This window comes from Monodelphis domestica, chromosome 2 (assembly GCF_027887165.1).
Source record: "Monodelphis domestica isolate mMonDom1 chromosome 2, mMonDom1.pri, whole genome shotgun sequence".
NCBI classification, from domain to species: Eukaryota; Metazoa; Chordata; class Mammalia; order Didelphimorphia; family Didelphidae; genus Monodelphis; species Monodelphis domestica.
The window spans coordinates 436,135,005-436,160,776 of NC_077228.1; the positions used below are offsets into that span (position 1 = coordinate 436,135,005).

At 37.0% G+C, this 25,772-nt stretch overlaps 1 protein-coding gene across 6 annotated transcripts in view; it reads left to right on the forward strand.

Annotated features, from left to right (window-relative positions):
* The window catches only part of TIAM2 (TIAM Rac1 associated GEF 2), a 317,964-nt gene that overhangs the window by 226,997 nt on the left and 65,195 nt on the right, over positions 1-25,772 (forward strand). For all 6 annotated transcript variants that reach the window (XM_007484791.3, XM_007484792.2, XM_007484794.3 and 3 more), the window contains one exon: positions 17,508-17,611. In XM_007484791.3, coding sequence (XP_007484853.1) covers positions 17,508-17,611 — 104 coding nt within the window. The remainder of the gene's footprint in view (positions 1-17,507; positions 17,612-25,772) is intronic.

Consider the following 25,772-nt stretch of genomic DNA (forward strand, 5'->3'; position numbering starts at 1 on the left):
CACTTTCCTCTCAGAATTCTTGTGAAGGTCAAATGACTTCATAATTCTAAAGCACTTGGCACATAGTAAGTGCTATATAAATGTTAGCTATTAATTACTGATAGATACAATAAGTGTGGGAAGAGGGACAGGTCAATAATCACTATTTTCTAGGAATAATATGGGAATGTTTTAGTATTTCTAGAGTCTAATCGTAACATGATGGGATGTGTTTTCACTTTACTTTGGAACTAAAGATGAAGTTAATGAAAGAAATCTTTTCTAAAATTAAAAAAATTATCTCTCTCAATAAACTCAGAAGTTTCCTACTTTGTAGCAGGTGTGGGTTAAGACTTCTTAATAATGGTAGGTTGTCTACAACCTAAAGATCACAGAGAACTTTAAAAACATTAATTAATCCCTACGTCACCCTGCTGGAGCAGAGACATGTTATTATCATTTTAGCTTCACAGCAGGGTAAACTGAGGTACAGAGCTACTAAGTGACAAGTCACTCAGAGAAGGTCACTTAGTCAGCAGTAGAACCAGGAATAGGATCTGCATATTGACTCACCTACTCTGCTTTTAGAAAGACCACTTGCTTATTTTCTCAGGCATTTTCCTATTGATAGATTTTTCCATCCACCTAGAACTCTCAGAATTACAGCATTCAGAGTTGATAAGGTGTTCAGAGACCAGCTGGTCTAATATATAGCTAAAGAAAAATTCTGTCTATAACAATTCTTGCTTCTAATACATAGGCCTGTTTTGCCACCTAATTGTTTTCTTTACTGCAACACTGGTGGGTGTCTCTGTAGAGTGTGGAATTGACTGGTGATCATGTAATCCTTTCTGCTCCATCTCTTTTCTAGAAAAAGGAAAAGCCAAATTCTTCTCAGGCCTCACCTATCTCCTCCCTATCAGGAGTTGAGGGATTTAGGGTATGTATTTGTGTGTGTGTAAACTAGTTATATTCAATGACAAAAATTAACCCACTCAGCCTATGGATAATATGATGAGCCTCACATCTCTACTTTTGCTACTTTATAGAGTTTACTTAAGGTTTAGTTTTAGTTTATATTAGGTAAAAGTTATTAAAATAATCAGAGACCCCAGTTAGGAAAATATATAACATTAAGAGAGAAGTTTAGTTTCTTTCCCCTAATTTAAATGTTATGTATTTCCATTTTAGTCTTAACTTCTTTATATTTGGAGCAAGATCAGGATTAGGGAAAGCTTAAATAAAAGAAATGAAAACAGTATATTATAGTGTCTGTTTCTGGATAGATATGGGAAAGGAAAGTTGGTGGGGAAAGGAAACCCTTTAGAATTTTCCTCAGTAAGAAGTAAGTATTTGTCTAAGTGCTCTAATCTGGGAAGCCCCCTTCGCTGGCCTGATGGCCCACTTCTCTTACTTCTCAGGGTCAACTGAGGTCTCCTTTCAGTTTTTCCTTAACTTCTGTTCCTGTGCCCATTGCTTAATTTCAGCTCATTTTATTAAGTCCTAGACAAGTCCATAACTGCTCAGCTCATATAGTTCCCATTTTTTCATATCACCCTATCATTTAATAGAATATGTTGTGTGCTTCTAAAAACTCCTGGGCATGATTCAATTCTGCCTTCCAGTTCACAAAAATCACAATAATCCACATTTTTTGAGAGCCAGAAAAGAAGGATTCTTCTTCTAGATTATAAATTCCAGAATGGCAAACAAATTTCCAAGCTCATATTATACCAGAAAATAGAATTTCCTTCAGGAAGGTATTTAAAAGTTTTCTTCCTTTTTCCTTCCTTCTGATGAACTAAATCTGTACTGCTAATATTTCCTTTTAGAATTCTTTTAGTAGACTGGCATAGTACTTTGAGATTCCTTAAAAACCTAAATTATTGTTGTTTTTCTGTAGTCTGTATAGTTTTTGTGTATATGTAGTATATTCATATGTGTGCAAATACATATATACATATATTTAATGTCCTTTTTTAGTAAATTCTCTATCAGATTTTTAAAAAATATCTATATATCAATAGTTGTAATTTAGCTACTTATAACTTCCAGTGACTAGAAACTGTGTTTCTAAATAGTTAATTCTTAATATTTGGTAAACAATACAGCAAAATATTATGAAATCCATAGTGAAAAGTACCAGTTGTAGGGCCTATCTCTTTGGTCTTTTTTCAAAGGCATCAGATTGTAGAGGATAGAAGGCTGTTCTTGGAGTTAGGGAAGAGCAGAGTTCAAATTCTGCTTCTGAACATTTATGAGTTTTACCACTCTAAGTAAGCCACTGTTCTAAGACTCATTTTCATCTGTTAAAAGAGAATATTTACCCTCCAGTTAGTTGTGAGGATCTAGGAGATAATAGAAATGCTTAAGTGCTTCACTTAAGAAATGAAGATTCTTAAGTAGGTACAAATGTTGGCTGTACCTTTTTTTTTTTTTAGTAGCAAGGTATTAGAAACAAAGTAGATGCCATTAATTGGGGAGGAAGTAAACAAGAGCTACATGACCTTAGTGGAATGTTACTATGTTGTTAAATAGAGATAGGAAGATATATGTTGTCTGACACAAATTGACTTAAACAGAACCAGGAAAACAATACACATGATGATTTCAGTAAAGTAAGTACAAAGAAAAACAAAACAATAAAAACCAAATTTGTGAAATTATAATATGTGAGTGTGAATTTATGTGAAATTATAATAGCCAACCTTGGCACCAGAGGAGAGATGGAGTAAGATACCTGCTTTCATTCTTTGCACAGATGGGTGACTATAAGTATGGGATGCTATAAATAATGCCAGATTTCTAGAGGATATATATTTGGGGGGGGGTAGTTTTGCTAAACTTTTCACACATCCCTTTAAACAACAATAACAACAATGGGGTGCTCAGGGAGGGGTAGTATTTCCTGTATGGAGGGCTTGTCATGCCCTCCTAGGGCAGCTCTCCAGCTTCTGACACCTAGCTCTCACTTGTGGCTCCCAGTAGCTGCTAGCATGCGGCAGCGGCCACACTCTGGGCAACGGCTTCGACAGGCCGGCTAAACCTTGTGAGGATAGCCATCGGGTCATCGACCCCTGGTGAACCAGGGCTTTGCTCACCCAGCATGTGAAGACTGTTTCGGTGGAACAGGTGGAAGAAACCAATAAGAAAGTTCAATGGCTGAGAGGGCGACGCAGTGAAGCACTGTGGAGTGCTTAGGGCGTGTTGGAGCACAAAAGACAACATGGCCATCCAATGCAGCTGAGGAAGTCTCCAGGTGTAACGACTTTTCGCGCCACTGGACCCAGGCTGGGACTGTCTCTGTGCATCAACTTTTCCACTTAAATCTTCATGTGCAAGTGTCTTTGTGCACAAAAACGCACAAAGACAATCATCATCCTTGGTTACCGAGAGACTACCACCACCACCAACAAAAACCCAACAGCTTTATTATAAGAAATAGTTTTGAGAAGCAGAGGGAAGGGAAAAGGTTAAATTAGGAATTACAATTGCTATAAAAACAAAAGATGTCATTAATAATATATTTTAAAAAATTAATTGCAACTATTATTCTATTCAGAGGCTCCTCCCCTTCTCTCCTTTGGGACCAAACTCATTGCCTTTATAATCTGCTTGGAGAATGAGCTATTGGGTACATCTAATTTTGTTCTACCATCTGTCGTTCTTCCAGACAGCTCTTTCCTTTCACTTTGTTGTTTTAGGCAGAGAGGTGAGTCCAGAATCACAGTCTGCATTTTTAACTTTGAAAGAGTTCATGTCCATCTTGGGCATCTCTGATGAAGTTTTTCATGTTTATAGTCCTCTTACTCTATTTTTCTTATTGGAAAGAAATCTGAAACAGCATTAACTGTCAATATACATGAAAAAGTTTATTGTCTGCTATCTAGCAAATTCTCTACTATCAGAATTTATTTTTCTGTAATTTTCTATATATCAGTAATTAGTTTTTGCCTATAAGTTACAATGACTGTAACAATTCAAATTAAAACAGTTCAACAAGCATTTTTAAGGGATTGTACAAGGTGCTGTTTTTATAAAGACAAAAACAAAGCAGGAGTTTATATTCTTTTTAAAATAAAATTTTATTGCTCTTTTGTTTTTATGTCACCTACATTTCCCATTTTATTCTTTCTCCCATTCCCCCACCGTGAAAGCTATCTCTTATATAAATAAGAATAAAAGAAAAAATGGTTTAGCAAAACTAAGCAACACAAGAAAAAAATCTGACATATATAGTATTCCATATATAGTATATTACAGTCTCTGCAAATGGCAGTCAAAGCAGAGGGGTGGGAGAGATCTTGTATATCTTTTGGAGAGGAATGCAAGCTTGGTCATTATAATTTTACTGTATTTTGTTATTTTTTCTATTTTCTATTACAGTAGTCATATGTAGAAGTTTATATTTTATAGGTACACATATAAATTAAAAATATATAAATCAAAACAGACTACCTTGGCCCATGCCACCTAAAGGACAGATATATTCAATTTTACTCCTCCTCTAGCCCCATTCTGATGCTTTTCTCCAATTGTCAGTGGACTGGTTCTTGCACCATAATTCCATCAGACATTAACACATAGATTAACTTTCATACAGAAATATTTACCTTGGAAAATATAATCACAAATATGGGAATTTACATTCTTAATACACAGAAGCCATAATCCCTTTTCCTCCTTTGCATTACTTATTTTTGGGAGAAGAAAGAGATGAGGTTCATAGCTTAGTTCAGTGACTATAGAGGATAGTTCCAGTTCCAAGTCCAAAACACTCCTCATGTTCGAATTCCAGGCACCCTGGCTTCTCAGTATTTCTCTGCCAGGCAGTCTTGCCTGTACCATCGTGCCTATAGTATGGGCTCTAAGGACTCCATGCTTCCACCTCCTGTTCCTGTGTGGATCACTTCCAGCATCTCAAACAGGACAAATACAGAACAGGAACAGACATCTTCAGGCTCATTTCTTTGAGGGTTTGCGTTTGGAGCAAATGGAAGAAATGGGGAAAAGAGGCTTTCCCTCTTCACAAATCAGTTCATGGCATCTTTGCTATGGATGAACTATGATCTTCATCTTTTGGACACAGTAAAAAGAGTGGCAGAAAAAAAATCGGATAAATAAGGATAATTGGCTTCAGTCCCTGTTCTAAAGTTCTTTTTTTTTTTAAACCCTTACCTTCCATCTTGGAGTCACTACTGTGTATTGGCTCCAAGGCAGAAGAGTGGTATGGGCTGGGCAATGAGGGTTAAGTGACTTGCCCAGGGTCACATGGCTGAGAAGTGTCTGAGGCCAGATTTGAACCTAGGACCTCCCATCTCTAGGCCTGGCTCTCATCCACTGAGCTACCCAGCTGTTCTAAAGTTCTAAAGACATAGACAGCCAGTAAAAAGAGGGTACCCCCACTCAAAATGTCAGAGGACTATGTCAGAGGACTCAGGTCTCTATGTTACTCAAATTGAGCATGCCCAGACCAGCCCAGGTTATTCCCACAAGTAATTTCAAGAGAGAGAGAATTAAGATATGGACAGAGTGGGAGTGCTGAGGATAGACAACTAAACCTCATGTTATAGATGAATCATGAGTTGAACTATGAAGGATTGTGAGATACAGAGATTTGAGACAGGAGCAACTACTTTTTCAAAGATATAGGAAAGGAGAGTAGTGTCATGTGTAAGGAATGGTTACTTCAATTGATTAAAATTAAGAGTATGTGAACTTCTGACTTATGTAACCAAGCAAGATGCAAAGACATTTTCTCTAATCCTCAGGACCTCTAAAATCTCCCGAAAACAAAAATTGTATGCTGATAAGATAAAGATATTTTAGATTAAGAAACTAGTTTTTTCTATGATCTATAACACCAGGAACCTGAAGAAGGTTAAAAAACAAACAAAAAACCCTCATGAACCATGAGCCTGATGAGTTTACAGAGCAGCTCTTCCCCTACTGCCCACAATGCTACATGCTTAAGGCTATGGATGTGCAACAAAATGGCAACTCTGTGCCCCAGTTCTTTCTCCCTCATTCCAGCATTATAGAGATCCAAATTCCAATATATATCTGTAGAAGATTGGAGGTGCAAAACTAAAGAAGCAAGACACATGTTTTGGCTTGAAATGGAGCTCAGCTCAGACCTCCTTCCATCCAAATGACAGAAATCACCCCAAGCTGCAATGGGACCAGCAGAACAGACTCTCTTCCAGGACAGAGAACTGAGAAAAAAAAAAGTTTAAAACACTGTATGGAGTGGTATGTCTAGCTAAAAGTTGAGATTCTGCCCCCTGGCAAATTATAATTGGAAGAGAAATAGTAAGTGAGTGAGTGGGGGAAACAAGGAAGAAAACATCAAAATTACTAAAGATCAAGAGAAGGAAAACTCAAAGAGTTTTGAGCATAAGTAGATAAACCCCCATTAATAGCAGAAGGCAATATGGCCTCCAGATATACTAACAAGTTCAGACACAAAACAAAGAAATGTGATTCAATACAGACCCTGTGGAATGTGGAAGAGTAGTGGTGTCTTTGGACACTGAATAATAGCTTTAGGAGGTAAATGAATTGGGGAGCAACATGAAATTCTTATTTTTCTGGTACTCTTATTGTGGATGAATTTACTTCTACCACTTAACAATGTTCTATTCAGGTCATTGCCTTTGGTTTTCTTCTCATGTGGATAATGGTATTTTAAGGTCATATACATCTGGATACACGCAAATGGTTATCAATCAGTAGAGCACCAGAACTGGCAATTTGTTTACCTGTTGCATAACTGATTCATCTCAATTTCTAGTCACAAAAAGCCTTAATTTTGGAACTGCTTCTGATGACCCAAATCAGCATTTTTAATAGACTACAGAGAATAAGTTAACTTTGCCTTGTTTTGAAACATCAAAATGTTGATTTCTTTCCTACTAGTAAAGATATAGTTATCATTAATATCTTTGCTGTTAAAAGATCATTGGGGAGAGGCAGCTCAGTGGATGGAGAGCCAGGCCTGGAGACAGGAGGTTCTGGTTCAAACTCAGACACTTCCTAGCTGTGTGACACTAGGTATATCACTAGGTATAACCCCAATTGCTGAGCCTTTACCCCTCTTCTGCCTTGGAGCCAAAAGTATCAATTCTATGGCAGAAGCTAAGAGTTTAAGAAAAAAAATTAGAGCTTATAAAATGAAGAACATTAGCACTTTAAAAAGTTTTGCTTTGGTAGCATAGATATTACTTTTTTCATTTAGGTTATTTTTAATTATTTTTTATTATTTTTTAGGTTATTTCTTGATACATTAATTCCATGATAGAAGGGAAGAGTTATTAAAAATTTATGTGTATTTATTCTAGGGCTTTTAAAATATCACAAACATTTCTGTGTTTTCCTCATTTGAAAAATGATGAAATTGGGGCTCTGAGAGACTGACTTCCCCATGAACACACAGTGAGTTCCTTGATGTAGACTGAACTTGGGCCTCAGAAACGCATTATGTCTACAATACCAGTTTGCTTCTCATTTTAGAGCTGAACAGTCCTGGAATTTGAGAAACTCTTGGTCACCAAATTTGTAACTACTTAAATTATCTAATAGCTAATCTGCAAACTGACATAATTTATTTAAATAATATCAGGTTTAGGAAACATATTTTCTATGGAATTTATGGGTATTTTAATATTCTGTTTCATTGGATGAGTAATAATTGCTAGTGTGACAGTATAACTTACATGATTTAAGAGAAGTGTATAAAAGCATTGATAATTTTGTAATAAAAGCAGGAATTGAAGTTGAGAGAAAATGTAATTAAATGAAAAATTTGCATATTGTAAACAATAACTTTAGGAAATACATAATTTAAAGCTTGGCAGCAGTACAAACTAATTTCATATGCTATGTACATTATGACGAATTATAAATTTGGAGAATTAACTGGTAATGTTTAGTGTGTATATAGAACAAGGAATTTAGAATTGCAAAGAAAAACTTAAAAGGGAGTAGGTAGGTGTCTCAATGGATAGAGCACAAGGCCTGAAAACGAGAAATCTTAGGTTCAAATTTGGCCTCAGGCATTTTCTGGCTATGTGGCCCTGGGCAGGTCACTCAAATTTCTTCTGCCTTAGAACCAATATTTAGTATTGATTCTAAGACAGAAAGTAAGGGTTTAATTTTTTTTAAAGAGTTATGATCTATAATCTCATATGCTTAAATGTTCAGATATTATGTATTAGGAAACTATTTTACCTTTACGCCCTTTGACTTTTAAAGAAAATTATAGAAAAGGAATAGATACAAAATTTTCACTTATGAGATTGTTGCTGATTTTTCAATTGCAGTGCTGGACTTTTGAGTTAGGAATCCCAAGTTCAAATTCTGCCTCAAAAATTTATTACTTCTGTGACCCTGAGCAAATCACTTAACTTTTCTCAGCTTTAGTTTCCTTATCTATAAAAATAAGATAATTTCACAGGGTTGTTGTGAGAACCAAATGCAATAATATATGTATTTTGAAAACTTTCAAGGGTTATATAAATGTAAAATATTTTTATTACTTTGACACACAGGTTCTCTGGTACACTTAAAAATTATTTGATGTCAGAGATTCTCAATTCTAATGCTATAATGAATTTTGCTTTTGTAAACATAATTAAATCATTTATTATTTACATAACTTCTTTGATTGCTATTTTAAAAATTCAGACTTTTATAGATTTTCTCATTATACTTATGGATTATTGATTTAATGATAATACATTTTTGATCCTATGATAAAAATTCTTCACAAATATAATGAATGCATGATAGTCTAAATGCTTTATTTTTCAAGTATCCATAGTTATAGTTTTTAGTTGTTCTCTTAATGAAATAATTTATGGTTAAGTTCAATTACCTATTTACTCTTTACATATGAAAAATATCTATTAACAGATAAGAACAATTCTCTTTTCTTTATCTCCCCAAATAAAACTCCATACAACTTGAATCCTAAAAGATGAGTCTTTTTTCAAATTATGAACACTATAGTAAAATGAATTGATTTGTATTAGAAATTGTGAATGTATCTCATCTGAAGCCTTTACAATCAAAATGCTAATAAATTGGATGAATAATCTTCTTGAGTTTTTGTGACTTTCCATACTGCATTTTGTGCATTCCAATCCTTGCAACTCCTCTATATTCAGGTGATGTCTCTCAGAAATATCTCTTTGGTTTTTATTCTTGGGACCTTCCTTGTTTTATAAATAATATAAATTTCACCAGATGCTAGTCTGATGTCTTGTTAGAGTTGCTATGCATGATTCGCTCCCTCCCATAAGCTGCACAACCAGATTTCATAGTTTCATAGTTTTATACCTTGAAAGGATGTCACATGTCATAAATGTTACCTAGTGTGATAGATTCCTTTCTCAGCCATCTGGGGTAGGCATCCAGGGAATGATAATGAAAATAATATTAGTAGCTTATATTTATATAGTGCTTGACATATACAAAGTACTTTATATTTTGGATTTATTCATCACAGCAACCCTCAGTGAACAATTAGGGACTGAATGAACAAATGATGAGAACAATTAGACCCAAAGATATAAAATGACTTGCCTAAAGTTGTTTAACTGGTAGTTGGTAAGAGCTCAGGTTGATACTTGGGGTGATTTGATTCAAAATCTTCAACTAAGGCATCTCTAGCTATTTTCCTCCTCTTTTTCTTTCTCATCTGAGTCCCCAGGGAGGAGACAGTTAAGGAGGATTGGGGTTATTGAGTGTCCAGGAATAGATTAAGTATCCACAGCAACTGTGTCACATTCCCAGTCCTTTTAGCTGCATGTTTAAAGGAGGCTGACTGCCAAGGGAATGATGGCAAATGAGGGCACAAAAGAGGGACCAGAGATGCAGATGGTGAGTAACTGACAAAGATATCCTGTCCCATGCTCTAGTCTGCCTGTCACCTGGAAGCTTCTCCTACTACCTACCTGCAAAGAACCCTCCTAAGCAAATCTGAACTACAGACCTCAATGTGGCAAAGGTTTTTCCATCCTTGGATGAGAAACCTACACTCTCTTTTTGATGCTCACTATGGAAGATTTAATTTGGCAATGATGTAAATGTATGCTTTGAATTCAGATTATGCATAGTGTGGGAGAGGTACTTTTGCATTTCCTGATGTTTCTATTTTTAAATTTGTATCCTCCATGTAACTTTAACATAGGTTTTTTACCCTTTAATTGTAATGGATTCGAGGTTGCCAGCTACTTGCTGACAGTGGTGCATTGATGCGGTTAAGTGCTGACATGCTGACTTTCAAAGAAGGAGCAGAATTACTATGTTTCCTCTATATTTCTTCCACCTAAAGGTTGTTGGTTTCAGCCCCATTTTCCCCAAGTTGTCAGCCAAAATGCTTGCTCACTGGAAGTGAATGTTAAGGACAATTGCATAAGCTCCAAGTGGAGGATTACTGTCTTAGCCAGGGTAGTCCTGGGTGAGGATGAAGATCCCTTGTGAATGTGATGGGCTTGAGGCATTGAGGTATTGCTTCCACTGGCCTGCTAAAGTGGCTAGCTATAGGTACAGTTGCATCTTCTGTGTTTCCTCTGCCAGGTCTCACCTGGAGGATTTACTTTCATCTTCCTTAAATGGGAAAAAAGTGGTGTGTGTCTACAGGGAAGCTCTGCCCACTACATATAAGTAGATTAGTCACCTGCCCTGAATTCTTAATTTTGTTTAGTGGATTTGTGCAGATATGTAAAATCCTAAACTATCATTAAAAAAAAAAACAAACCCAGAGAGAAAGAACAGGGCCAATATGCTCATATCACTGTGTTCTGCCTTATGGGAAAAAAGGAGTATAAAATATTTAATGATTTGTCAGATTCATAGTGACTGGTTCATGTAGCATGGCAAAATAGAGATATAGGAAACTAGTTAAATAATAATGTAGCATACTAGTTAAGTTCAGTAATTGACGATGAAGAGAAAAAATGAAGTAGAAACGTGGAGAAAAGTGAGTTTCTATAGGCTGAAGTATTCAGGGAAGGCTTGGTAAAGGAAGTAGGCCTTGAGAATAACATTTCTTCCTAATTATTTTGGCAAGAGATAGGGACTAGGGGGCAGCTGAGTATCTCAGTGGATTGAGAGCAAGGCCTAGAGATGGAAGGTCCTGGGTTCAAATCTGGCCTCAGACACTTCCCAGCTGTGTGACCCTGGGTAAGTCACATAACCCCCATTGCCTAGCTCTTACCACTCTTCTGCCTTGGAGCCAATACACAGTATTGATTCCAAGACAGAAGGTAAGGGTTTAAAACAACAAAAGAGATAGGGACTGGATTTGTGATTTCACTGATATTGGGAATTCTGAGGTGAAAAGAAAAACCTAGACCAATGCTAGCACCTTAACTACAACTTAAAGTCTTAGAGTTACCTAGAGCATGGAGGTGAAGTCACTTGTCCAAGGTCACTCAGTCGGGTTGTGTCGTGGGGGATACACGAGTCCTGCCTTCCATCCTACATTTGTCTCTCCATTTAACCAGAATTCTTATATATGTGTGTGTGTGTGTGTGAATATATATAAAAATATATAAATACCTTCATTCCAAACTGTATGTCTGTTATAAAGATCAGCTTTGCTAAGTTTAGAGAAATTCCTCATTATTTTGGCTCCAGAGTGGTGAGGATGGTAGTGATGACTTTGACTACAGAAACTATGAAAGAGCATCTATTAAATTAAAAGGATTTCATTTGCATTAGTGGTGGCATGACCCACACCAACAAAGTATTAGAAGGGTTGAGGTGTCTACTGAAGATGAAGGAATAACTTTATCTCTCTGAACCTTAATTTCCTCATTTGTAAAATGAGTGTACTAGACTAGATGACTTAAAAGATCCTTCCAGTTCTCAATCTATGATGCTATATGAAATATATTTATTGCTAATAGGAATCACAGAACAGATGTGAAAAGCATATGGAAACCTTATGGAATTAGCATCTGAACATTTTTCTTCTACCAAGCACGTTGCTAGAATGAAGTAAATGCTTCTTGTTATTGATAACAAAGTTATTTCCTAATAAATTTTGTAGCATTTACACCTAAGAGAATAGGTTAGGAAGATCTGAAACTAGTTTCCTGGATGGGAAGTTGGGGAACATTGACTCATTTGAGCCAGCTGCTGCTTATGACGTGGGTAGAATGTAAAAGTGGAGCTATACATAGGCTTGGTGGCACCCAGGACAGGATATCAATTGGGTGCTCATTTAAAACAGCTTTGTAAATAAGTATTACAATTTTACCAGCCTCCGCATTTTTTTTTTAACCAGCCTGCCCTCATTCCAGAAAAAGTATGTGTAAAACAATGTAACCTGTATTTTAGAAGGTTACTTAGTGTCCCAGAACCTACCAGACTGTGATTCCTCCTTTGGTCCTCTTAACACCCAACTAGTTCCAGGTGGCTCTAGTGTTTCTGGGAGCATTGGCTTTGTCTGTAGGATTAGATGCCTTGAGGGTCTTAAGTCACTGGCTACAGGGTAGGGGGCTCTGCTTTTGTCTAAAGATCCCCTTTTACCTCCATGCCTCCTTTTTTACCCTGGAAATTTCATGACATTTTCTCAGAACCAGGAGAAGGTTCCTCTCCTTCAGACAAAAATTATATGCATGATGTCCATCCAGACCTAATCCATGCTCCTAGCTCTGGAAAGGTTTTGTTTTTTTGCAGTCATTTTATGGGAGCACTGGATACTAGGTAGAGACTGGCCATGTGATTTTCTTAATGCAGAGAGCTCCTTTTCTCCACCAATGCAAAGCTAAACCTTCTCTGCCACTTCTAGTTTTAGAATGTTGCATGGAGCAACTTCACTGAGAAATGAAATGAGTTGCCCACAGTCATGCAGCCAGGAAGTGCCTGAAGAGGGATTTGAAACCAGAACTTCCTGCTTCTGAAGCCACTTTTCTATCCACTACTTTATGCTGCCATTCTGAATATTGAAAGGGGGTGGGGGGGGGAATGAGGAGTAAAGAAAGCAGGAGCAGAGATACTGAATGAAGACGACATCACCTATAATACTTGACTATTTTGCTAGTTGGATGTAATATTTCCATGTCATGTGTCTGTCTTCCTGTTCCTGAGTTCTATAAACCTCACAGGTCTTTCCTCTTTAGCTCTGACTCTCTTGTCCCCATACCTCCATAGTACTGGGTTGGTCTTATGCCAGTTCTCACAGCCAGGACACTTGGATCTAACCCAGCTGCTCAGTCACATAGGTACATGATTTATGATCTCTGGTTTTGGAAGAAATATTTTGTGACTTTTCATATGAAGAGCCAGGTTGTTGTAGGTTTGGAAAAAGTCGGGAAGAAAAACCCTTCTATTTTCTTCTGAGAGAATTTTATTTGCAGCTGTTTAGGGGGTTGCAAAACTGAAAGATAATATAAGAAGGTGGTAAAAATGGGGCGATATGTATTGTTGTAGGCTGGAAACAGCTCTACTTAGACTAAAGCTTGTGTTAATTTCCACGTTGGAAGTTGAGAGGGATGTTAATGCATTTTTCACTTATAATTCAAAGTCAAATTGACTTTAGCCTTTGTTAATTTTGGAAAAATTAAAATTCCACCTGCGAATGGGCAAAGTCTGTTTTCTTGGAAGAAATTGCCATATGGTACCAGGTTGGCATCCAGCTTTTTGGACATTTGTCTTCAGGCAGGAAATGAGGTAAGGAGAGTATATTATAACACTGCCTATAACTTTTAATTTAAAACTTAGGCTGTCTAGAATTATATCATAAACACCAAAGGAAAGAATAAGGAAACATGCTAAACATCATTTTGATTGGTGTTTTTAATTGGTAACACAAATGATGCTAGATAGAAGGCATAAGATGATAGAAAGATGATAGTAGATACTGTGTTAGCAAAAGCTGAGAAGTGGTTTGAGGAACAGGTTAGTGTATTCTTCTACTTTATTGCTATTAACAATTCGAGTCTCCATGTTATTCTTTTGGCCTTCTTCCTCCTTTTTCTTTATGTTGTCCTTTAAATTTGCCATGGACTTTTATCTGAAAAATGGCTACACTAAGTATTTCCATTTGTTTTGTTTTGTTTTTCTAATGATTGCCTTAATTTCCTCCTCATTGGAGGTGCTGTCCCCCTTTTCATCTTTAATGCTGTGAATTTGCTTTTCTTCCTTCCTTTTTTTAATTAGATTGACCAGTACTTTGTCTATTTTGTTTGTTTTTTCAAAGTACCAGCTTCTTGTCTTATTTATTAAATCAATAGTTCTATCACTTTCGATTTTATTAATTTCTCCCTTAATTTTTAGGATTTCTAATTTGGTTTTCTGCTGGGGGTTTTTAATTTGATCGCTTTCGAGTTTTTTCAATTGCATTTCCAATTGATTGATCTCTGCTCTCCCTTGTTTGTTAATATGAGCTTTCAGGGATATGAATTTGCCTCTGATTACCGCTTTGGCTGCATCCCAAAAGGTTTGAAAGGATGTTTCGCCATTGTCATTTTCCTTGATGAAATTATTAATTGTTTCTATGATTTCTTCTTTAGCTAAACGGTTTTGGAGTATCATATTGTTTAATTTCCAATTGGTTTTAGATTTGGTTTTCCATGTACCATTACTAATCATTATTTTTATTGCCTTGTGATCTGAGAAGGCTGCATTCATTATTTCTGCTTTTCTGCATTTGTGTGCTATGTTTCTGTGACCTAATGTATGGTCAATTTTTGTGAATGTGCCATGTGGTGCTGAGAAGAAGGTGTATTCCTTTTTATCCCTATTTATTTTTCTCCATATGTCTATTAATTCTAATTTTTCTAAGATTTCATTCACTTCTTTTACCTCTTTCTTATTTATTTTTTGATTTGATTTATCTAAATTTGATAATGGTTGGTTTAAGTCTCCCACTAGTATGGTTTTATTGTCTATTTCTTCCTTCAATTCTCCTAGTTTCTCCATTAGAAATTTGGGTGCTATATTATTTGGTGCATACATGTTGATTAATGATATTTCCTCATTGTCTAGAGTCCCTTTTAACAAAATATAATTACCTTCCCTATCCCTTTTGATCAGGTCTATTTTTGCATTGGCTTTATCAGATATCATGATTACCACTCCTGCCTTCTTTCTATCAGTTGAGGCCCAGAAGGTCTTACTCCATCCTTTAATTCTGACCTTGTGGGTGTCAACCCGCCTCATGTGTGTTTCTTGAAGACAACATATGGTAGGGTTTTGGATTCTAATCCATTCAGCTATTCGTCTACGTTTTATGGGTGAGTTCATCCCATTCACGTTCAAAGTTATGATTGTCATTTGTGGACTCCCTGGCATTTTGATTGCCTTCCCTAATTCTAACCTTTTCTTCTTCGGCTCTACCTTTTAGTCCAGTGATTTACTTTGAATCAGTCCCCCTTGTCCCCTCCCTTGATGTTTCCCTTTTTAGTCCCTCCCTTTTTGTTCCCTCCCCCTCCCCCCTCTCTTTCCCTCCCTTTTTGTTCTCCCTCTCCCCCTCCCCCCCTTGGTTTTCCCTTCTCCTTACCCTTGTTGGGTAAGATAGAATTCAAGATCCCAATGGATCTGGATGTTTTTCCCTCTCAGAGTTGATTTCCCTGAGATTGAGGTTTAAGTAAACCCCCCCCCCCTCTCTTCCTCTCCTTCTTATAGGAGTTTTCTTCCCCTCCCCTTCCCCTGTGAATCTTTGTGTGAGAACCATTATTCTATTTGGTCTTTCTTTACCCCCTATTTATACATTACATTTTCCCCACATATTAGTATACATAGATTGATATAAATGTAGTCCTTATAGAAGAGAGTTTGAGTAAAAGAAGATAACATTTTTCCCCTTTCCTTAATATTTACCTTTTCAGGTATTCCTTGCTCTTTGATTTTCGGTATCAAACTTTCCACAGAGCTCTGGTCTTTTCTTTGCAAAAAGTTGGAAGTCTTCTATTTTGTTGAATGCCCATACTTTCCCTTGGAAGTATATAGTCAGTTTTGCTGGGTAGCTGATTCTTGGTTGGAGACCCAGCTCTCTTGCCTTTCTGAAGATCATGTTCCATGCCTTACGATCATTCAGCGTAGAACTTGCAAGGTCTTGTGTGATCCTGATTGGCATTCCTTTATATCTAAATTGTCTTTTTCTGGCTTCCTGTAGGATTTTTTCTTTTGTTTGATAGCTTTGGAATTTGGCAATTACATTCCTGGGAGTTGTCTTTTGGGGGTTTAGTGTAGAAGGTGTTCTGTGAGCTCTGTCAGTGGCTGTATTGCCCCCTTGTTCTAGAATCTCTGGGCAATTTTCTTTGATTATATCTTGTATCACCATGTCCAGTTTGGTGTTTATTTCTGGCTTTTCTGGGAGTCCAATTATTCTTAAATTTTCTCTTCTCCCCCTGTTTTCCAGATCTATCACCTTGTCGGTGAGATATTTTATGTTCTCTTCTAATTTCTTGGTGTTTTGGCTTTGCTTTATTAGTTCTTGCTTTAAAGCCTGGTTTTCTTTTACAGTTTGGTCAAACTGGTTTTGTAGATGCGTGAATTTCTTTTGCATCATTTCCCACTTTTCCTCCCAGAGGGCTTCCATCTTTTTGGTCCTTTCTGATTCAAATTCTTCATGGGTTTGTGGAGAGTTTCTATTTCCTTTGGAAGATTTTGGAGAATCTTCTTGTATATCTTCTTCTATCTGCTCTGTATTTTGTATTTTGGCTCCATAGAATGTGTCCAGAGTCGCCCCTTTCTTCTTATTTTTCTTGGTATTTTGGGGCTTCTGTGGTTCTGTGGAGTTTGCCATTTCTGAATGTGGAGGATTAGTTTTTCTTGCCTCTGTCTGGTGTTCAGAGGCAGTCCTGGGCAGATGGTTCTATGAGCGTTCCCTGGGTTAAACTGAATATGCCTCACTGGAACTGGAATGGAAGGGTTGGACCACGAGGCCACACTCTCCCCCTGGCTCGATTTCCGGAAGTTGCCTTCAGAATCCCTGGCCGTGAGGCTGTTTTGTCGGCCTGCGGGGGGATGGGCTGCCGCTTCCCCAAGCTCCGAGAGCACAGACTTTCACTGAGACTTGGATAGCAGGATCCAGCCCGTGAGGCTGTCTTGCCCGCCCTGAGGGTTGCTGTTGTTTTGACCAGCTCTCTGCAGCGGAGGCCCCAGGCAGTAACTTTCACCCGGACCGACAGGCTCTTTGCAGCGGAGGCCCCAGGCAGTAACTTTCACCCGGACTGGGACTTGGGTAGAAGACCCTGAGGGTTGTTGTTCCTCAGACCCTGCTCTCTGAGCCCGGCGCGGCTGCCGCTTCCGGGAGCCTTGGACTCTGCGCTCCTACCCCTGAGGTCCGAGGGATCTCGGGTTCTGGCTTTTAAGGGGAGCCGTACCTTTTGAACCGGGTCCAGGTCCAGGAGGAGGGTTCCCAGGGTCTGTGCTGTTGATCGTTTTGAATTTCGGCGCCTTAGGAGCTTCTAGTTTGAGATCGGTTGGGAAGGGTTTTCCGGAGATCTGAACTTCAGCTTTCTCTAAGCCGCCATCTTAACCGGAAGTCCCTTGTTTTGTTTTGAATCCAGATTTCAGCAATGTTCCTGATGTTACAGCTGGTTTGAAAAGAAGTCAAACTGATGGTACCTTGGACCAAGTTCCCCACAGGGAGAAAACTGAACATACATTCAGGGTAAGATATCAAACATTTTTTGACAGAAAAGCAAATACTAAATTTGGACTAAATGGAACTTTCAGCTTTATCTGAATAAGGGCAAAAATGAGAGCCTTCTATATGTTGATTTTTCATATATGCTGATATATGATTTTTTATTTTGTCTAATGAATGAAATGGCATTTTTATAGTTCAGGTGCAACTAAGGTTCCTCTCTAACCTCATCTATTCATGCTTCTTCACCTCTACTCCTTCCCTTCTAGCACATATGAGCTGGCTTGTGCTAAGATTAGCATTAATGTAGAAACTTGCTATCTAGGAAGGTGAGGTTGTTGAGAGATGTTTACAAAAAAAATTGATATATAACTGAATTTTGTTCCTTCCATAGAAAAATGAAAAGACATACTCCTCTGCTTAGGAATAAGTTCCCTTGATTCCACACCCTTGTGGGAAGTTTAAAGATATGTCATCCTGTGTTGGTGTCATCCAACATAACATTAGCATGGCAGAACATTAGCAAGGCTAACGTTCCCCTTATCATTGCCCTCCTTTTGCCTCTTCCCTCTTTCCTCGAACTCCTGCTAAATGCAGGTAAACCTATAAATCAAAAGATGAATATCCAAATGCCCTGATGTTCTGCCATTGATCTCAGTACTATTCACCTTTCACAGGAATCTGATTCTTTCTTTAAACAGTAACCTATTATTATTTTCAGGTGCTACTACAATGATCTTAATTTTATACATATCTTTATCTAGATTAGACTCAATATGGAAACTTATTTTTTATCATTTTTTAAATGTAAAGTTCTTCAGACCTTATAACCCAGAATCTTAGGCTTTTAAAAAGCCAAAAATGATTGAGTTTTTGTGGATTAATTTTTAAAATTGATAATTACAACTATGAATTTGAGTTAAATATTGAAAGTAAGTGGTGTGTTTATGAATATGTATATGTTAGTGACTTCTTTCATTTTGTAACCTGGTTGAGGTTGACTGCACAAGGGCAATCTCATTCTTTTCCTTTAATCTTTTTTTTATTTTAGGAATCAGTATAATAAATATGTAAAAGTTTAAGATTTTAAAGTAATTTTGAAATGGGCTATTTAATAGCACCATGCCAATCAAAATATTTTAGAAAAGGGTTGTTAGGCCATAGGTAGCTAGAATAAAAATGATTCTTTTTAACTTTGGGGCTAACTGAGCTTTTCATTTGAAAATTGCTCAAAAGTAGTAATTTCATTTTAAGAATGTGCTAGTAAGTTATTTTAATCCTGATGACCTTTTCTACATATTTAGCACTTAAGTCTTTGAGGAAGCATTTGCTGATTGATACTTCCTGAGATTTTCTTTGAAAAATACTTCTATTTTCACTGTTATGGACATTATGAAATTGGTTCACAGAAATAGTATTAAAGATCCTGGGGAAAGTGAGTTTGGATTTTGATAGGTAAAGGGAGAAGTGTTGAACCCTACAAGTTTTGATAAAGGAGAAAATACTCATTTTGATGAGCTCCCCGGGAGAAAGGTTTTATGGTTTCCTATTCTTTATGAAATTAAAAAAAAAAAAGCAAAACTAAGTTGAAAACATAAAAAGAGTGATTACCTATTTAAAAAAAAACGTTTATTTGGAAATTTTTATCTTATATACCAAATGTGTTCCTTTAAAAAAAAAAACTCTTACTTTCTTAGTAACAAATCTGAGGCAAATAGGGTTAGGTGACTTGCCCAGGGACACCTAGTTTGGAAGTGTCTGAGGCTAGATTTGAATCCAGGCCCTCTAAATCTCAGGCCTGGTGCTCTATCCAGTGTGTTATCTAGCTACCCCTCTTCCTCTTTTGCCATGTTTCCTCCCTCTCCCTCCCCTCCCCCCACCCCATCGCCAAATATATCCTTAAAGAAGAGCTTTCTGTCTTGGAGTCAGAAGTCATAGGTTGACTTTGGTTCTTGGACTAGGTGTGTAGTTTCCTTATATATGAAATGGAAATAAAGATAGCTGCACTATCTCCCTCACTAGTGATTGTTGCTTTTAGGAAAGCTCTCTGTAAAGTTTAAAGTACTATATAGATGTGGGTAGGTAGTCTTAGTTCATATGGGTGAGGTGTAATAGAGCCTGGAGCTTTCAACTCAGAAGGAAAAGACACATCTATTTCTGAGTTTTTCCTTTATGCTTCTATTTTTCTTTTCTAGTGTGAATAATTTCTTATCTGATTAGAGTCTAGTTAAGTGTGGCCTATTTTGTAGATTTCCTAAACAAATACCCTAGACATCAGAAGTAGGAATAATTTCACTTGGAAATTAAATGCAGTTTGATTTGATGAAGCACAGCTGTAACTGGGGCTTTTGACAACCCCACAATTTCTGCCAATGGTTCATAATTGATTGCTTCTTTCTCCTCAAGGGTACCTATTAATGTCACTGCTTTTTGTATGACCCCGTCAGCATCTCCAGAATGTGTGGGATTTTAAAAAAAAAGTGAACAATTTACATATAATATTGTAATAGTTTAGAGTTTGAAAAAGAATAAGTAATCACTTTTTTGTGGGGCGGAGGGGAAGAAGTGGAAGGCTGGGAATATGATGTGTTAAACAGTTAAGAGATGTATACATAGGTACCAAAATAGTTCTTGTGTTTAGCTTTCAACTAATTTTTTCAAGCAACCATGAAGATAGAGCATTCTGTGTCTCCTGCATGTACTTAGATTCTGTAAGTTGTTATGTTTCTCTGGATGGGTATCAGAGCCCAAGTTGCAAATTCAGAAGGATGGGGGTGAACCTATTCCGGAATCACTGTTCCTGCTTTGTGAAAACGAGATTGGTGGCGCTAGGAGGTCCTTGTGATTGTAACTTGGGAGAACAGACAGTTTGGGATTATTTCATTGCACAGGGATGAAAGCAAGAGAGAAAGTGTGTGTTACTCATTTCCCAACAGACGCTGGTAGATGTAATCACTTTGTTCTTTGCGAGCAGATTTCTTTGAACTTTTCCATTGTATACAGCATGTAAGTAAACAAAAGCTTTGATTCTAATGGATATGGAATGGTTATAGAAAATGCGGACATGTTTGCATGATTTAACTTTGTTTTCTTTTAAAATTTGATTTTGTTCTTAAAACTTTGTAGGATTTCCATTCAGATGAAAAGATGTACTTTTTTTGTGGGGAGAAAGGGAATTTGGGGGAGGAAAGAACTCATGATCCTTAAGTATTTCTCACTGATGTACTTTAATTTGTAAAGAAGGAAACTCAGGATATTAGAGTACAACTAGCATCCTCACCTTCAACTTTTCTTTCTGGGGGAGTGGGTTTTTATCTAAGGTGGCCCTGATTTAGAATAATTTTGGAGCTCATTTGGTAATTTTGTATCTTGAAAACAACTGAAGCATTCACATTTATTAAATTTTAGAAAAAGGAGACTATTTATAATACATAAGAAGATATTAAAAATAATTTAAAGAGAATGTAATCTTGGGCTTTGTTAAATTTCTACGGAGTTCAGAATATACTTTGTAATGTGCTTATCATTGCAAAACAAAATCCACACAAATGAAACCTCCCTTTTTCTGGGGGGGTAAGCAGGTTTTATACTTTGATAATTTCCAATTCAATAATTCTTCAGCATTTTATGTAATTGCCTCGTGTAGCCTTGGCAGTGGTTATTTTTGCAGTTGGTAGGCGTTCTGTTGATGGAACAGAAAGCATTGAAAAATCTGGTAATGCAGTGTGACAACTGTTTGTTGTGCTCCTCACAATTTAATCATGTTTGAGATATAGATTGTCCTGTTTGTTAAAGGCAGAAAAATTGACATGTTCTCAGGCTTAGGCTTTTGCTTGGTATATTGCACAAATATACTATACCTGAAATCTAATTATTGCTATTTACTTAGCTACCTTTTGGATTTTCCACATGAAATGCTATTAAACTACTTTTTAAGTAAAATAATAAATCAAAGAAAATAGAATAAAAGGAAAAAAATAATAAAGAATATCACCCTCTCCTGCCTTCAAACACACTGAAGTTCTGGTTTTGTTGTTTTCAATTTGTACCATTGTGTCAAGGATATTGTTTAAGTATTTTTCTTAAGATTTACAACTTATACAAAATTTAACCATAGAAAGGACTTTTTGAATATGGCTGCTTTCCGACAAGCTAATACTGTCTATTCTTTTTCGTTTTGTTCCCTGGTTTCTCTGCCCACCCCTCCTCCCCAAACTCATTTCTGAATCCCCTTTTCCTGTTGCATATCCTAGGTTTTTAAGTGAAGAGATTGTCAGCAACCCTGGGGCACAGCCACCACCCACTGAAACACCCCTTTCTAGTATGACTTCATCTAATAAATGAGACCTGTTTGGTGACTACCTTTCATATTAATTTAGACTGCATTATGGATTGCCTTTTGTTATCCCGAGAGAAAGCCCTGTTTTACTTAGGCTCTGAAGGACAAAGGACTTTATTTTTCTTGATGGGTAAGATGTAGTTCCTTTCTCTACCCTCAGCTGCCTAATGCCCCCTGGAGCCAATTGTTTGCAAAGCCAGGTGCAGAAAATAGCGAATAGGAAAAATGAGAAAAGCTTAATGTGTAATGTCTCAAGGGGTTAAAGTGAATTCTTTATATTTCTGCTGCATGGCTGTGTTGACATTAATTTGTATAGACTGCTCCATTAGGTTAGAAGCAGAGAGTATTTTGAAGTAGGGCGCCTTAAGAACTGGGTCTTTGTGTCTTTTGTCACCAAAGTCAGCTGATCTCTTTCTGGTAATGCTCATGCTGTGAGTTTATATGATTTTGCAAAGAGCAATTTAAGATGCCAGATTAAAAATAGTGTGGCATTGCTGCTCTCCGTGTCTTTTGTAGCGAGTAGAGTGTGGATATTGGAATGCTGAAAACAAAATTCTCTGTAGCTTTGACAGTCCTAAAGACTACCACTTCTTAAAATTTTAGGAAGAGACACTTCAGGCCTTACATAAGCAATAGACTGCTGTGGGAAGCAGTGGATCCAATACAGTTAGGGTTTGGTTGAGTTTTCACACCTAAATCAAATGCATCACACTCTTTAAGCAGCAGAGAGAGAGAGAGAGTGAGAGAGACACAGAGAGAGAGACACACACACACACAGTCAGAGACTTTAGACTTGTGAAAGTTTCAAAGTAGGAATGTGTAGATTGAAATGACCATATTTCATTTTCTTTGTATTTTTTTAAAAACAATTCTTTAAAACTTAATGATAAATTTTGTGGTACTAGTACCCCACTCTCCTTGATTTGTACTTGCTTACTCAGGCGAATGTGACAGTAACTTCTATTCTTGTTCAGTCCAAGTTGTTGCACTACCCCTCATTTTCCTTGACTGGTGGTCAACTTCTTTCTTTTTAATAGAAAGGGATGGGTTGATTTTCACTAGTTAGCATTAGAAGAATCATACTCTATAATTGAGAAGTAAAAAACAAAAATAATTACAATTTGCTTATGTTAAAATTGGCCCTAGAAGATCTGTACAATAATAAGAAAACAATTGAGTTAAGTGGAAAATATTTTTGGAAAATTTACTTATCCTATGAAGAAAGAAGTTGGTGGGTTTGAATAAGAAAGAAGTTGGTTGCTTGGGTTTGATAACAACCATAAGTCTGTTAGCTGAGATCTGCTTTTCCTATTCCTTGTCCCATCTAGTATTGATGTTTCTGCCTCCCCACCCAATCTAAATCTGGTGCCTTGTGGCCAGGGGGCAGGATTCAAAGAATATTCTCACTCAGTTATGTGCAAGGGACTCCATAGAGCTGCAGTGAGAGAAACCAGTGGACTGCTGCCACCTGCATGTTCTGGCTATCTTGATGCCCTAAGAAGTATTATTTACTAATAGCAGAATCTCAACTACTGAATTATTAAGGGGAGTAAGGGGTTCAGAGTACTTCCCCTTCTGTACCTTTGCCACTTTCTATTACAGTCTGTAAACATTGCCAGTAAAGCTTTCAGAAGGGAAAAACAAAACAAAACTGAAAAGGAGTATTCACTGGGGGCAGAACAAGACTTAAATTTTCTATCGCATTTACCCTCAGACCTTGTTTTTGGGGGTTTTTTTGTTCATTTTCTTTCTCCTCCTTCTTACACACAACACCTTTTACTTTCCTCCCTTCTACTGTCAGTTCTTTTTTTCCCCCTCCTTTGTTTCCTACCCTGATGCTTTTCATCCTCCTTTTTTCATTTCCAAGTTGAAATAATCAATGATTGTTGTTTTCAGGCATCATTAGAAGAACAAAAGAGACTGATAAAACTAGGAAGGTATATAATCAACAAAAGAATATTAGCTGTGGAAGAGCTGTAAAGGAGCATTGCTTCTGAGACAAGGCATGAGTCATAAGACTAAGGGGAAGGCAGGATGGAAGCAGCCCTTGTCAGGTTGAACCCTGTCTCCTAAACTAGGTGGAACTGGGGCTATTAAATGCATTTATCTTTCAAATCAGTTTCTTTAGAATATCAAAATGATGACTAATTAATGAGGTGCCTAAAAGACTTTGCAAATACAAAGTGTTACACAGAGACTTATTCTGATAGATGAGAACATTTTTAAAATGAACATTTCTATTTTCAAGAGAAATTTATTTGCCACATGTACTCCATCTCTTCTGTCCCCTGCCCCATGCAATGATTAGTGTGCATCAGAAGAAACTTTGTTTTTGCTAAGATATATAGAGGTTTATGTTTAGGACCTTGGGAAGTTCCTTGCCACTGGTTGTGGTAGAGAAAAGGAGAGCTGATCAGCACTCCCCTATTCCATTCCCTCCCTCATTCTTTTTAACTCTATTTCTTTATACATTTCTTTTTCTTTTTTTTAACCCTTACCTTCCGTCTTGGAGTCAATACTGTGTATTGGCTCCAAGGCAGAAGAGTGGTAAGGGCTAGGCAATGGGGGTCAAGTGACTTGCCCAGGGTCACACAGCTGGGAAGTGTCTGAGGCCAGATTTGAACCTAGGACCTCCTGTCTCTAGGACTGGCTCTCAATTCACTGAGCTACCCAGCTGCCCCCTCTTTATATATTTCTGACTTGGGCTGGGGTATAGGGAACCCAAAGCAAAGATTTTCCCCCACCCCTCATTTAAGTCCTAAATTTGAAAGTTCTAAATATAAATGCCACTGTTTCTTTCCAGGCTTTAGGAAAACCTAGTCTGCTCTAACAAAGATACTGGATTAATGGTCAGAAAATCTCTGATCTAGTCCTAGGTCTGCTCTCAATTAGCTATGTGACCTTTGGAACAGAATAGTCATTTTTGTTATGCTTTAAGGTTTGCAAAACACTTTGTTTAAGTTCATTTAGTCTTCATAAAACCCCTGTGGGGTAGGGGATATCCACATTTCACAGATGAGGAAACTGAGTCTCAGAGAGATTATCTAATTTGCTCATAATCACATCATTGGTATCAGAGACTAGTTTTGAATGTGGGTCCTCTTGATTCTATGCCTAGGACTCCTTCTGTGATACCAGCCTCCTCTGGACTCAGTTTTCATAGCTATAAAATGAAAATGTTGGGCCGCATGATTATTAAGGTCCCTTCTAAATAAATTCTGTGATTTCATAATTTTTCTTTTCTCTGCCCATCTTTTACCTCCAATATCTTACTTAAATAATGTGTTTCTTTAACTAGTCATTTTCCAGACTGAGGAAGAACTTAAATTTCAAGTTACTTAGCCATTAATTGGCCTTATTAACTCTACTTCAATAAATAAGAATGAAAACCTCAAAGAAAAGTGAATATTGAAAAGAGTAGTAATGACAGGTCAGGATTATGATAGGAAAAATAACTCTTCTTCATACCTTTATCTTCATCTTCCTCATTTTAAAGGGGAAATAGGCAAGGGAAAAATATTATACAGAGTACATAATTTAATTTTTCATAATAATAGAACTAAAAAAAAATTCAGTCCAACACTCTTTAGTCCAAATAAGGGAACTTAAGCACAGAAAGTCACTCAACCAGGTAATGAGAACAACAGGGCATCAGAACCTAGTCTAGTACTCTTCCTACAATACCATTCTCACTTATGTTTTCATTTGGGCTCTTAAACAAGTATACATTAATCATTTGCACTGTGACCATTGAACGAATTATAAAAAGACCAAAATAAAACTCCTTACCCTGGACAAGTTTACCTTTTAGCAGAAGAAACATAATAAATATATACAAAATAAATA